This window comes from Galeopterus variegatus, unplaced genomic scaffold, assembly GCF_000696425.1.
Source record: "Galeopterus variegatus unplaced genomic scaffold, G_variegatus-3.0.2 Scaffold13625, whole genome shotgun sequence".
Classification (NCBI taxonomy): domain Eukaryota; kingdom Metazoa; phylum Chordata; class Mammalia; order Dermoptera; family Cynocephalidae; genus Galeopterus; species Galeopterus variegatus.
In genome coordinates this window covers 20,481-34,360 of record NW_007739736.1, presented here as the reverse complement: position 1 = coordinate 34,360, position 13,880 = coordinate 20,481, and the positions used below count along the sequence as shown (strand labels likewise).

At 41.6% G+C, this 13,880-nt stretch overlaps 1 protein-coding gene across 1 annotated transcript in view; it reads right to left on the bottom strand.

Moving 5' to 3' along the window:
- Window positions 1-1,785: 1,785 nt before the first annotated feature.
- LOC103581661 (rho GTPase-activating protein 44-like) overlaps window positions 1,786-13,880 on the bottom strand; it is a gene marked incomplete at both ends in the record, with an annotated part of 17,960 nt that continues 5,865 nt past the window's right edge. The window contains 3 exons of the mRNA XM_008563436.1: window positions 1,786-1,862; window positions 4,099-4,210; window positions 8,643-8,719. Of these exons, the coding sequence (XP_008561658.1) occupies window positions 1,786-1,862; window positions 4,099-4,210; window positions 8,643-8,719 (266 nt within the window). The remainder of the gene's footprint in view (window positions 1,863-4,098; window positions 4,211-8,642; window positions 8,720-13,880) is intronic.

Sequence of the window (13,880 nt, the reverse complement as noted above, 5' to 3'; positions counted from 1 at the left end):
TGCAATTTTATGCATGCGGGAACATAGTAGTAACAGTAAATCGATACTCCCCATTTTTTTTTTCTCTTTTCCTCCAAGTAAGCCTCAGATTGGTGTCAGAATAGTTTTAACACCTCTCCAACACCTCCTCCTCTTCCTTTTTAACAAAGGAATGTTAGTTTCGGGATGACAGCCTTTCACAGCCAACAGGATCTAAAATTCAATAACATCGACTTTGCTTTCAACCACTCACTTTTATGCTTACCTAATATTTGTAGCAAAGGGAACTGATTTCTAATTAATGATGGTGCTATACGATTTCTTTTAAAAATAGATTTACTTTAAAAAGTAATCAACTTTGTACCAGCAAGCTGCCAAAAAAAAAAAGCAATCAACTCTTACATACAGGCACAGATGGCAAAAACCACTTAGATGGACTGAGGTTTGGGAAACACTAAGTTAATAAAAGAAACTCTTGTTTATCTTCTGATTTAACCTGTTTTATTTCTGGTCTTGGGGGACTGCCCTATACCTTTTATTATCCAGATGCTGCATTCCAGTGAACCAACTAGTTATAGTATCAGCTTCTTTTTGAGAAGCACTAGAGAAGGGATGAAATATACATGCTCTCATGTGATATTCAGAACAACCACCTCAGCCCAACTCACAAATGTTGTTACTACCTGTGGACTGGTGGGGAAACCAATACTCTGGGAGATTAAGTGACTTGACTGAGGTCTCAGGTCTACAACATAGCTGACCTGGCTGGATCTTGGAACCTGACCTTCTGACTCCTGCTGCAGGACTCTTTACCCTATATCTCTCTGCCCAAGCATATTGTTTTTGTTTTTTAATTTCAAGAAAATTGAAACAAGATGCAAAGATTATTAAAACTGACTAACAAAAGACCTCAGGTGGAACCAAATGGTTCCTTCTGTATCAGTATTCATGGGCGCACTCTCTTTCAGTGTGCACACATACACACACACACCTCACTGTAAAAAATAAAGGGCACATATGCACAATCCCCACGTGACAGCACAGTCACCTCAGGGCCTCTGGCTCTCCCCTGCTACCACAGGGATTTTCTGGTGGACTTTGGGAGACAGGTACAGAAAAACAGCACTGTAGGAACTTTACTGCTGTCGGAAGGGTCTCAGGCTTAGAGAATGGCTGCAGAAAGGAGAAATCTACACCAGGAGCTGCAGGAAATTAGAAATTCTCCCCCTGTCACAGATGCGACACATCATTGTCTTACCTCTTGGATCTCATCTCCTACTTCTCTTCCGGTTGTTCCTGCCACCGCAGCCAGGCCAGGCTTCTTTCTGTGCCTTGCACATGCCAAGCCTACTGCAACTGAGGGTCCCTGCATTTGCTATTCCTGCTGCTGCAGACAGTTTACACCAGATCTTTGCATGGCTACCTCCTTCTCATTGTTTAAGACTCATATCAAGTGATACCGCCTCAAAAAAGGCTTCTCTGTTTTCCCCTACCAATGTCATTGCTCCCTTTCTCCTTCAGTCTCTTCCCAAATCACCATGTGTTATTTTCTTTATACGACTATGGCTGCCTGAAATCACCGTCTTTGTTCACCTGCCTAGTGTCTATCTCCAAAACTCGACCGCAGCCTCCATGAGTGCAGGGACCCAGTCCCTCTGGTTCACTGCTATTACCTCCAGTGCCTGGCACGTAGTTGGTGTTAAGTGCAACTTGGTGATGAAAACCCACCCACCCCACACAACCCCCCACTCTCAAATACAATCACTGTTCCTTTAAAGCAGCAAAAAGGAAGCAAAGAAACTCTACCTGGTTCGTGAAGAATCCATGTCCAGCACCAACTTTGCTAAATGTTTCCTCTGCTTTTGAATATTGGGGATTTCCACCTGTGGTTACAGGAGATAAAAGACACAACCAAACTGATCCTCAAGATAAATTATTTAAGAACTATTCTTTAGAATAATTCTTTAAAAACTATTGACAGTCACCCAAGAAGTTCGCTAGAGATCTCCCAATCCTTATTTTCAAATGAAATCCTTTCTTCCCTCCACTTTATTGAGGTATAATTGACACATAAAAATTGTGCATGTTTTAGGTGTACAATGTGATGTTTTGATATGCACACATTGTGAAATGATTACCACACTCGAGCTGATTGACATAGTTACCATTTTCACAGTTACCATTTTCTTTTTGTGCTGAGAACACTTATGATCTCCTCTCTTAGCAAATTTCAAGTATACAACACAGCCTTGTTGACTAGTCACTACATTGGGTCTTCAGAATTTACTCATCTTGCATAAACAAAACTTTGTACCCTTTGACCAACATCAGATAAAATTCTTGATTCCTTTTCCTGAGCTAAACTCTCTTGTTGCTTCTCTGGACACTTGCCAGGCCCCCCATCAAACAGGGGCTCAATCACCTCTCTCTGTACTTCCACAAGGGCCAAAAGTGGGGAGAAATGGAGGAAGCCCGGCATTAAGATGTGACACACAGACCAGACTCAGAACGCACAGCTCAGGGATGAAGAGCGTGGGTCTCAGGAGACCTGGGCTGCTATGAGGAATGCAGTGAGGATACAGATTTTATATTTATAGCAATAAAGGGTGCAAATTTTTATATTTATAGAAATAAGGGGAGATTTTTTCCAAAGTAAATAATGAATCAACACGGCCACCACGGCTTTTCTCGGCTGAGTTCTTCCATATTGGTTGTATGTAGATACTCTTTTTATATTTTTCTTTCTAAAAATAACTTCACTGAACATTCCAGTGCATGATTTTGGTTCTAGGCCCAGCAAAAGTAGGGCAGGATGTGAGAATTAAAAAGGAAAATTGGCCGTAAATTGAACCAAAATCATCTCAGGCTGTGGTTTTTATATAAAGAAAAAACGTGAGGAAAATCCAGTGTTCTATGAAGTGCTTTCTGTTCACTCTTCTGAGCACGCATGAGTAATACACTGAGAGTAGCAACTTCTAGCAGGAAGGAGACGTGCAACTCTCTGGAGGCAACCTGAGCCACCCTCGAGCCCGAGGCAAAGCTGGAGAGCCACGTGGTACTTATAGAGCCACCCCAAGTGAGTCTCAGCACCCGGGTCAGACTTGCTCCTTGGTTTAGCTTCAGGCTTAGGACCAAGCCCCACACCACCCTGATGAAGAGCAATGGGCCTCTCCTGAATGCTCTAGACTATGGGATGACCTGCAGCAGGACGGAATCTGAGAAGCCCAGAGCTGGTCTATGGCAAAGCACTATACCTAGGATTTTCTCCTTGAATACTTTTAGGCATGTAAGTAATTGTTTACCCATGCATCTGTCCCAGAAAGAGTGCCAGGGGATGTGTAGGTGCTGGAGGTGGTACAGAGAGGAAACCAGATGTGGTCTAGGATGGTGCTGTTAATACAGTAGCCTCTGGCTACGTGTGGCTAAGTCATTCCAAATTTAAATGAAAACTGAATTAAATAAAAAAGTTTTTAAAAAACCCTGAATTCCTGAGTCACACTAACCATATTTCCAGTGCTCAATAACCACATAGTGGCTACCAAACTGTGCAGATGTAGAACATTTCCATCATTGCAGGGAGTTCAAGAGGGTAGCTCTGGAGAGCTTTTATATGACCAATCAAAAGGCAATTGGGAGAGGTCTGGGGTCAAGGCAAATAAAAACTCTTTAATAAAGTAGTATAATATAGTGTCCTTTAAAGTCCAAAGAGAAGAGACCTATATAAATATAAACCACAAGAGGCCTTACAGTCTCTTGGACACAAGTCTTCAGTCTCCTTGTAAAGGAGGGCTGGGAGTCTGCTGTTCATTTCACTGATGACTTGAGATGGGTGGGGACACAGGGTGATGGACTCAAGACTCTGGGTGGGGAAGAAGGTAATGCTGCTGGCTTTGCACCTGGACCTGTAGGATGCCAGCACAGAAGAGTACAGGTGGGCAAAGGGCTGCCCTATTTGGGGATCTTGACCATATGGTTGCATAGTAATAATTCCTGGTGAAAACAATGTCAGGGAGTAGAGTGAGGTACTGAAAGGATAATAAGGCTGGAAGCAGAATGACCAAGGGGGCTCCTGTTCGTGTCCCCTGCTCACCCTGGCCTGGCCTCATTCCTGATGCTCACCTCAGCCAGCAAAAACAGGGGCTCAATCACATCCCTCTCCACCTGCAATTCAAAGTGTATCAGCTCCTGAGCCAGCTTGTCCTCTGTCTCCCCACAGAGTTTCAGCATCTTCCTGCAATGGACGAGAAAAACATACTGAACACCCTCCAAGACAGAATTTCACCTGAGCGAACCTCTCGCCATCCCCAGCTCAGTAAACTTTCAGGAGTCAGCATTTCATTTCTGAAATGGTCAATTCTTCCAAATGGTGCTGAGTATTCACAGCGTGCTTAGGGCCAAAGAGGACAGGTGGAGAAACACAAGAGATGTGGAAAAAACAGACTCACACATGCCAAAAATCACAAGCCTAAAAAGAGCTGGATGCTTCTATCTCCCCTGGGAGCACTGGAAAAACTAGCTAAAATCGATCCTTTAACAAACCAATACCTTCAAACACATACCCAAAATTCAATTTTAATAGGTCCTAATAGAAAGAAAACGCTTACTCCTATGCCATGAAAACTTACTTATTACAGGATGGGTGGACAATTATCCAATGGAAAAAGTAGGAAAAACCATTGAAAAGTTGGTTAATGATGACAAATGACAGAAGACCTGAGTGGTCATCTTCCTAGATGAGAGGACACACTATTTCAAAGATGTCAATTCCCCAAAGGGAGTGGGAAACAGCCCATACTCCCTTTGCATGGTACCGTGTTAACTGAAATTCATGTAAAATGTTTTTGCAAATCAGCAAAGTAAGAGGAGAGCTCTTATTCTGAAGTCAATGTATATACTCCTCTCCTGTCCATAATTTTACACTTTTATTCATATGTATGTATTCACATGCAATATATAATACAATTTCTTTGCTTAGTTAAAAACATTTGCAACAACGGTTTTACACTGAACATATGGTTATACTATTTGCATTATCATTATGTTTGGGGCTTATCCACGCTGATACATGCAGAGTTAGATCCACTACACGGAATCCCATTCTAAGAATATACAGTTGACCCTTGAACACACAAGTTTGAACTGCGCAGGTCCACTTATATAGGTAGATTTTTTTCAATAAATATATTAGAAAATCTTTTGGAGATGTGTGACAATTTGATAAAACTCGCAGATGAACCACGTAGCCCAGAAATAAATAAAATTAAGAAACAGGCATGTCATGAATGTATAGAAATATGTAGATGTTAGTCTACTTTACCATTTACTACCATAAAATACATACAAATGTTACAAAAGTTAAAATTTATCAAAACTTACACACGCAAACATTTATAGACTGTACATGGCACCATTGGCCACATTTTCTTTTCTCTGGCTAAATTTATTATAATACATAATATAAAGTATGTGTTAACCGACTATCAGTAAGGCTTCTGGTCGACAGTAGGCTGTAAGTAGTTAAGTTCTGGGGCAGTCAAAAGTTATATGATAACTTTTGATATTGATTTTTGATAACTTAATATATGGATTTCTGACTGAGTGGGGGGTTGGCACCCCCAACCCGTGCATTGATCAAGGATCGACATGTACCACCATTTATTAAGCTTTCCCATCATCAAGAGTTTTGGGCTATCAGATGCAGTGCTGCAGTAAATAATTGTGTGCAGTCTCTTTTTCCATGTGTGAAAATTTCACTAGTAATGGGAGTTTCCATTGATCTAATTTACCCTGCCTGGAGGGGAAAGGCCTGGGGGCCACGTGGGTGGGGGACTAAGGAGTCTAAGGAGTCTCAGCACCGGGTATGCATTGGATCACTTAATCCTCTTCTTTCCTGAATGGTACCCTTAACTCCACTGTGCTCAAGGCCCCACTCTAGAGATGCTCTGTTTTACAACCTCAAGAGAATAAAGCTCTAGACTTCCGCTGGGGTGGGGGTGCAGGGAATGAATCTCTCCTAGAGGTGTGGATAGGGATAAGGTTTTATTGATCCAAGTAGCGCTTGAAATGCTTTTAACCCACATTCATTATTTTAGTCACCCACCTCCCCTCCAAAGACCCAGTACTTCAGAGATCCCTGGTGCCACCAATTCCTGAGCACTGTAAGTATTTCACGGTACAAATTATATCAGCTCTCTGCATATCCCCCTTCTGGCTTGGGCGTCAGCTTTCCAGGACTTGCCAAGTCAGTTCCCATTCATTCATATGCTTTATAGCTCACAAAATTATGCTGCTGTTGTCTTTTCTCCTGTTTTTCCTGCCTTTGTGAGTTTATGTCTTTTGAGGGGAAAAAAAAAATCCCTTTTCTATCATTTTAGCGGATTTTGGAAGGGGACAAAGCAGACGTATTTCAGTCTGTCATCATTACGTCCAACCTTGCTGTGTCACTGTTTTAGGAATTTCTCTTGGAAATTCCACACAAGATCTCATGTTCATCCACCTGAGATTCTCTATACTTTAAACAGTTTATTCCACTTACATCTCTAATGGCTGCATATCTATATGCAGTAATTGCTATCACCTTCTTTTCTATTTCTATTTATTATGCTTTTCCTTTGCTTACTTTTTGCTTTTAGTCCCTTCTATGGGTTTTTTTGTTTGTTTGTTTATTTCCCTTTTCATCCTTTTACTAGTTTGGAAGTTGTATACATTCTAGGTTTTATTCTTTTTGTAGTTACTTTTACTTTTTTAACATGCACATTTGGCATTAAATTTAAATGTAATATCAATAACTTTATCCTCCTTTCAAACAATACAATATCTTATAACATTGATTCTCCCCAAAAATATCTCCCCCAAATATGCCACTTTTGCATGAGGACTATTTTGAGCTAAAGGCAGTTGAGACGCAGACACAAAAACTCTTGTCCACCCTCTCCCTAGCTGCCTAAAAGCAGGACATAAATTTGTAAAGGTGTCCCCTAAAGGTGTCCCCTTTCCCCTCTCTACCAGGAAGGACAGATGCCCATCACCAGAGGCAACTGTAGACCCTTATCAGCCCAGAGTCAGCATAAGAGGAACCCACATAACAAAGTTCACTCACTCGCCCTTATCTTCCATTAGCTCCCCCGTATTCATTTTCCCACAGTCTGCCACCCTAGACACTCTAAGTCCTTTTCCTTTGTCTTGTTACTTCTCTAAAAATTACTATGTTTTTGTTAAGGTGCTTTACAAACTCCTCTGGGTTACTCATGACCAAGTGCTCCCATGTGCATATGCTGCATATGTTGATAAAATTTGTATGCTTTTCTCTACTTTTCTCTAGTTAATCTGTCTTTAGTCCATCTAATTAGCAGGGCCTCAGCCAATGAACCTCATACAGTTAGCAGGACAAAGATTTTTTTTTCACTCCCCTACATACATGAACTAATGTTTTTATTCTACCTTGCTACCTGCACGTCTTTCTTCTGGACATAATCTATTTCACACAGGCTTCACTAGACCTTTCAGTGAGAATATGCAAGTAGTAACTTATCTTTATTTCCCTCTTATTCTTGAACAATGATTTAGTTGATCACAGAATTCTAGGTTTCCTGTATTTTTGCTCAATACTTAAAGATATTCCTCTATTATCTCCTGGTATTTATTTGGCTGATGAATAAATAGCTTGTTATCAGTTTAACTGCTCTTTTTAGGTAATTATCTTTTTTTTCCTCTGGTTGTTTTCAAATTTCTCTCTTTCCTGTTGATAACTTGTAGTTTTATTACACTATGTCTAGGGATGGATTTTTTGTTGATCTCAATTAGAACTTCTTAAGCTTCTTAAATCTAAAGACTTATGTTTTTCTTCAAACCTGGAAGAGAAAACATCACCTACAAACTTCTCCTTCCTCCTGTTTTCTTCTTCAGGAGCTCCCACTAGACAGAGTGTCACACACCAGCATGCTGTCCCATGTCTCCCAGTATAATAACGCCACACCCTTATTGCGTGTACTGCACACTGCACATTCTACATGGCAGCTCCAGATCTGTTTTCAGGTTCGCCAGTTCTCTCTTTGAGCACAATCTCCAGTGCACTTCAACTAAGTTTTTTAATTTTCTGTACAATTTTTACTTTTAAAAGTCCTATTTGGTTTTGCTTCAATTTTGCCCATTCTTTTTTCATATTGTTTGATTCTTTTGTCAAAAATTTATTGTCATTAATTTTTTAATTTCATTTAAAACCACTCTTTGATATTTTCTTTCATACTGCTCTATTGTTTTTAGACCTCAGGTTACAGATTCTCAGACTGACTGTGTCTGCTGATGCTCTCTCATCAGAATTCTATTTTTAGTTTGTTTTATGGTAAGCTCAAAATCAGCAAGGGGTGTTCTTCTGGGAAATCTCACAAGTGATGACTTCTGACATTGAGAGGTTGTGTATTTGCTTCTGCTGGAGCCCTAGGGATTTCAATCTTCCTTCGCCAATTTTATGTTAATTTCTCCACTTGGGACTTGTCTGGCTGCACAGACAATGGAACTTTGGAGTGGAGGGTTTTGATTTCTCACTGGTAACATTTTCTTCTTCCCCACTCAAGTCCTGAGCCAGAATTCAAGTGTCCTCAGTGCTTCCCTGAGGACTGATAATCCCCTTTTTGTGGCTGGGGACTTTCCTAGATTTGGCTTACCCAAGAAGTGTGTCATCTCCCAGGATAGCTGACCCCTCCATCAAACACTGAGCCAGTGTTGTCAAAGGCAACTTTTTCTGAAAGGGAAACAAATAGAGTAATGAAAACTACTTTCCACATTCACCCACTTACTCTAAAATATCAAAAAGTCAAACACTTGCCTAAGGGTTAAATTAGCTAAGAAATAAACTAACTTTAAAATATATTTAAATCTAAAAATTCACAGTATACAATGATGGCTTAGACTTGGAGATGTCAAAATTCAGAGAATTAAAACTAAATTAAATTTGCCACTTTACAACATAAGCCTAATGTATACATTCTGCATTATAAAATAAAGGACAATAGCATGAAGATAAAAAAGAGAAAATTTCAAAATTATGTTAACAAAGATTTGAGCAATGCATTTATTTCCAAAAACCAATCTCTCTCTTGAAGAGTGTATTAGCCCCATTTTACAAACAAGGCAGATTATGGTAAAAAAAAAAAAAAAAAAGAGAGAGAGAGAAAAGCATTCACTCAAAATTACACTGCTAAGAGAGGAAGCACGTAGATGAAGGGCATTCCAAAGAAGATAGACAAACAGCCAACATGCACATGCAAAAAATGCTTAACCTCATTAGTCATTAGGGAAACCCAAATCAAGGCCACAAGGAGACACCACTTCACACTTACTAGCGAAAAAACAAAACAAACCAACGTAAGTATTGGTGAGCATGTGGAGAAATGAACCCTCATGCACTGCTGGTGGAAATTTAAAATGGTGAAGTGCTGTGAAAAAGTTTAGCAGTATCTCAATAAGTCAGATGGAATTATCATACGGCACAGCAATGCCACTCCTGGGTTTGTACCCAAAATAACTGAAAACAGATGTTCAAACAAAAACATGTACCCTTAATGTGTGGGATTTGATGCTAACTCCAGGTAGACAGATAGTGTCAGAATTGAATTAAACTGCGGGACACCCAGCTGGTGTTTGGAGAGTTAGAGAACTGCTTAGAGTATGGGGAGCTCTTCTCCTGCCCCCACATGTGGTTGCAGAATTGCCGTGTGAGTGCAGAGAAACAGAATGCGTTTTTCACAGAGGCAGGCATAATATTCTGGCTGTAGCCTCACACACAGGGCATAGCGTAAGGTACTGGTTCTCAACCGGGAGTGATTTTGTGCTCCTGGGGACATCTGGCAATATCTGGAGACACTTTTGGTTGTCACAATGTGGAAATGCTACTGACATCTACGGGATAGAGGCCAGGAATGATGCTAAACATCCTACAATGCACAGAACGGTCTCTTACAACAAAGAATCACTAGGGCTTACAATGTCAATTGTGCCAAGGCTGAGAAACCAGATTTAATTTGCAAGTTCCTAAAATATACCAATAACCAATCAATGAAGATGCTGCACTCCAAATGTCAGATCATACAGTCATGGTACTGGTCAGCTCACATAAAAAGACCATTTTGGTTTGTGATAGAATCACAGTTCCACAACCTACCTTCAGGGGAAGACTTCAGCTTTCTGATGCCTTAAAAATTTGACAATGAAGTCAGAGAGGTTCTTGCCTATAATAAAGGGGATTTCTAATAGCACAGGAGTTGACATTTATGGAGAAATGTAATTTCCTGAAGGTGAGTAGAGTTTTTACAAATATGGAGAAAGACTGGTCTGATTAATCCTGTCAGTGATTTGAGAAGAAAACTGCCTGGGGGTGACCAAAGAAGAGAAGGTCAACATCAACATAACAAGAACAGCCACTGGAGTACCACAAGGCTGAGCAGTGTCCTGGAGGGACCGAGGTGAGGGGACAGCCACGAGTCCGTTCTGCAAAACGCAGATCAGAAAACACAGTTTGAAGTGACATGGCTGGAGGTGCCCTGCTCCTGAACCAGGTCAGCAATGTCATTTTCTCATTTCTAATCACTTTACACCCTCACTGATGATTCTGAGATGTTCTTAGGTAGCAAAGAGTATGGCATGAAGTGTCAAAGTACCACGAAATGGGAAAATTATTCCTGTTTCAATTGCTTTTTAATTCTCAAGGTTTTTACCTTTTTCTCTTTATCATATCTATCTATCTCAAATGAATGAGTTGACTTTTAGGAAACATATGTGTAGGGTACACAAGTAATAGGTACTAGAGGATTTACAGCAAAACATCTCCCTCCCACCTTTGTTCCTCAACCACTTAGCTCCTGAACCAGAGACCACTATAGTGATAAGTCTTGTGTATCATTCCATAAATATTCTAAGCAGATCCAATTATACATATGTATGCGTGTGTCCATTTTAACTGGATATTTTCCCCCACAAATGTTAGCCTATTATATCCACCACTCTCTGCCTAGCTTTCCTTTCTACATAGAGATAGCTTTCATATCATTTCCTATCATTATATACATAGACAGATGATCTGCCCTGCTCTTTTTTTTTTTTTAATGGCTGCATAGATCATTGAATGAAGATGGCAAAACGTATTTACTCAGGTCTTCTACTGATGGGGAACTGTAATTCCAGGGGAGATGCTTGGATTCCAAGGGTGGAGGGAGAAGGGGTAAGTGGGTAAAAGTCAGTGGAAATTAATGATGAGTTTTTGTTTGCACAGATGCTTTAAGAATCAGAAATTAGAAGGAAGCCATCCAGTGACAAGAGGAAGGAAGAAATGGACAGAGGTGGTACATCTTCATGTCAAAAGGGGATGGGGCAATTCACAAAGACAGTAGGTGAGAAATTACTAGACTACAACCCAAAAGGACTTCCAGTTATTTCTATTCTAAGGAAATTCTCTGAGATGAAGGGGAAACTGAGGGCTCAAGAGATGCTACGTGTTGTAGCAATCTCACACAACCTGATGACTGTCTGCCCTAAGGTATTCTTTGCTGTCTCCCCGACACTTGGCTCACCCCCAGTTCATGTTTAAGGACACCCAGTCTCAGAAGAATTAAATTACCCAAAGATCTAGTAAAGCTGCTGGAATTTATTTCCCTTCGCTGCCAAGGGTCCATGCTGAGAGAACTAGTCCTGATCTTCAGTGAATATTATTGCCCAGTTTAAAAAGATCTTAGTAAACTTCATGCTGGCCAGTGATTTTCAAGGTCAAAGAGAAGCGATTAAAATAAACTTCTCCCTTGTTCCAGAGTTCAGACAGAACCTTAAGAATAAAGGGAAAGAAAAACAGAAAGTCCCAGGGTTGAGTCAGTCTACCACATCTGAGATGACTTGTTCTCTCTAAAATTATCTTGGGCACAAGCAACACAGTTTGTAGGATGACTCAAAGACAAAAAGTCTCACTCTAATACCCATCCTGTTCCCCAAACACACACACACTCTCTCTCTCCCTCTACCTCATATCCCTTCTCTGTGAACACTGAGGTCTACTGTCCTCAATTCCAAGCCCAGACAACTAGCTTTTCTGTGCTCCCAAAAGACACAGCCCAGGCCTGATGCTCAGGGCTCAGTAGTTCTCAATGAGAACTATACAACCTAATGGTGAGGTGATACTCACCACTTAAATATTAAGTTAAGCACTGTGCTAGGCATTTATACACATTACCTCCTTGAACTCTCAAACAACCCTACTTGGTAGGAAACCATTACTGTTACTACCACTTTCCAAATGAAGAAACTAAGGCTTATGAGGTAATTAACTTGCCCAAGGTCAGGCAAAATTAGGAAGCAGTAGATCCAGGCTTTACCCATGGGTAGTCTAATTGCAGAGCTTAACCTCTGAACCATCATGCTAAATTATCCGTTACAGAATAGGAAGGACTCAAATTGGCATGCTCATGTCAGGCAGGTTCTATGCCAAAAATACTTGTGCACCATCCATTCATGACACAAATCTATTTTTATCATTGCCTCTCATGGGGCAGGCCCTGTGGTAGGCACTGAGACTACAGCTGCCAGAGAGACAAGATCCCTGCTCCATGGAGCTCGCATATGAGAGATGGAAATGAATACTCACAGTGATTTCAGATAATAATATGCGCTATGAAAGAAACAAAATAGTGTGATGGCACTGGAGGGGAGAGGAGGGGAGGGAGCACACCGGGGGTCAGGGAAAGCCTCCCTGGGAGGGTGACATCTGAGCTGGGAACCAAACGACAAGAAGTCGCTGGCCTGAAATGCTGGGTAAGAGAATTCCACATGGAGGGCAGAGCAGGTGCCACAGCTCCAGGACAGAGATGAGCCAGAAGTACACAGTGACAGGTCAGCACAGCTGGAGAATGACGGCTGACAGGGAGGGGGCAGGAGCTGAGCTCAGAGGTGCAGGGGGAAGACATCTCATTAGGGTCCAAGGGCCACAGTAAGGGGCTTGGATTTTATTCCACAATGGAATCCTCTGGTGACATTTAGGCAGCAGAGCAACCTCATCCGATTTGCATTGTAAGCACTCACTGCAGCGGTCGTAGAAACTGGACTATGAAGGAGTGGGTGGGAGGGGAAGACCTGATAGGAACCGCTGTGTGTGGGATGAGAAGATGGTTGCTCGGTCGAGGGTGGTAAATGTTGAAGCAAAATGGAATTTCTTTGGAGGAGGAGCCAGCAGGACTTACTGAAAGCCTGGATGCAAGCGGTGTGGAAAGGGAAGAATGAAGGACGATGTCCGGAGACATGAGCATGTGGGTGGATTTACAGTACCATTTTCTGCTTTCTTCACCAAATCCTCCTCCTGAAAAAGCTTGAAATGCTGCAGTTCCTGGGGTTTCTGACACAGGGCCGTGTGTCTTCTTACCCTGTATTTCCTCCCTAGGTGATCTCAACAATTCCCATGGATTCAAGAGTCACTCAAGCCAGAGACCAGGAAACTGCCCTCCCCTCCTCACACCCCCACATCCATTTGATTACCAAGTGCTGAAGGCTCTACCCCCAAAATCTACAACGGACGCTGGCTTCTCTCTGTCTTCACTGTCCCCATCCATCTCTCCTAGACTGTCCTATATTTGCCTCCTCACTTCTCCACAGCCCTCACCCCACTAATCCCTTAGTCCCATAATCATCAACAGATCAAATCACGTGCCTCCCTACTAAAACGTGGGCTTTCCACTGCTCTTAGGGGTCAAGTCCACATCCTTACCATGGCCTACAAGGTGTGACCCGGTACCCTGCAGTCCCATCTCATGCCTCTTTCCTCATTCTCTACAGTCTGGTCACTCTGGCCACCTTTATGTTTCTGATAATGCCAAACTCTGTCCTGTCTCTGGGAACATGGCACATGTTGCCTCCCATCCTAGAAGCAT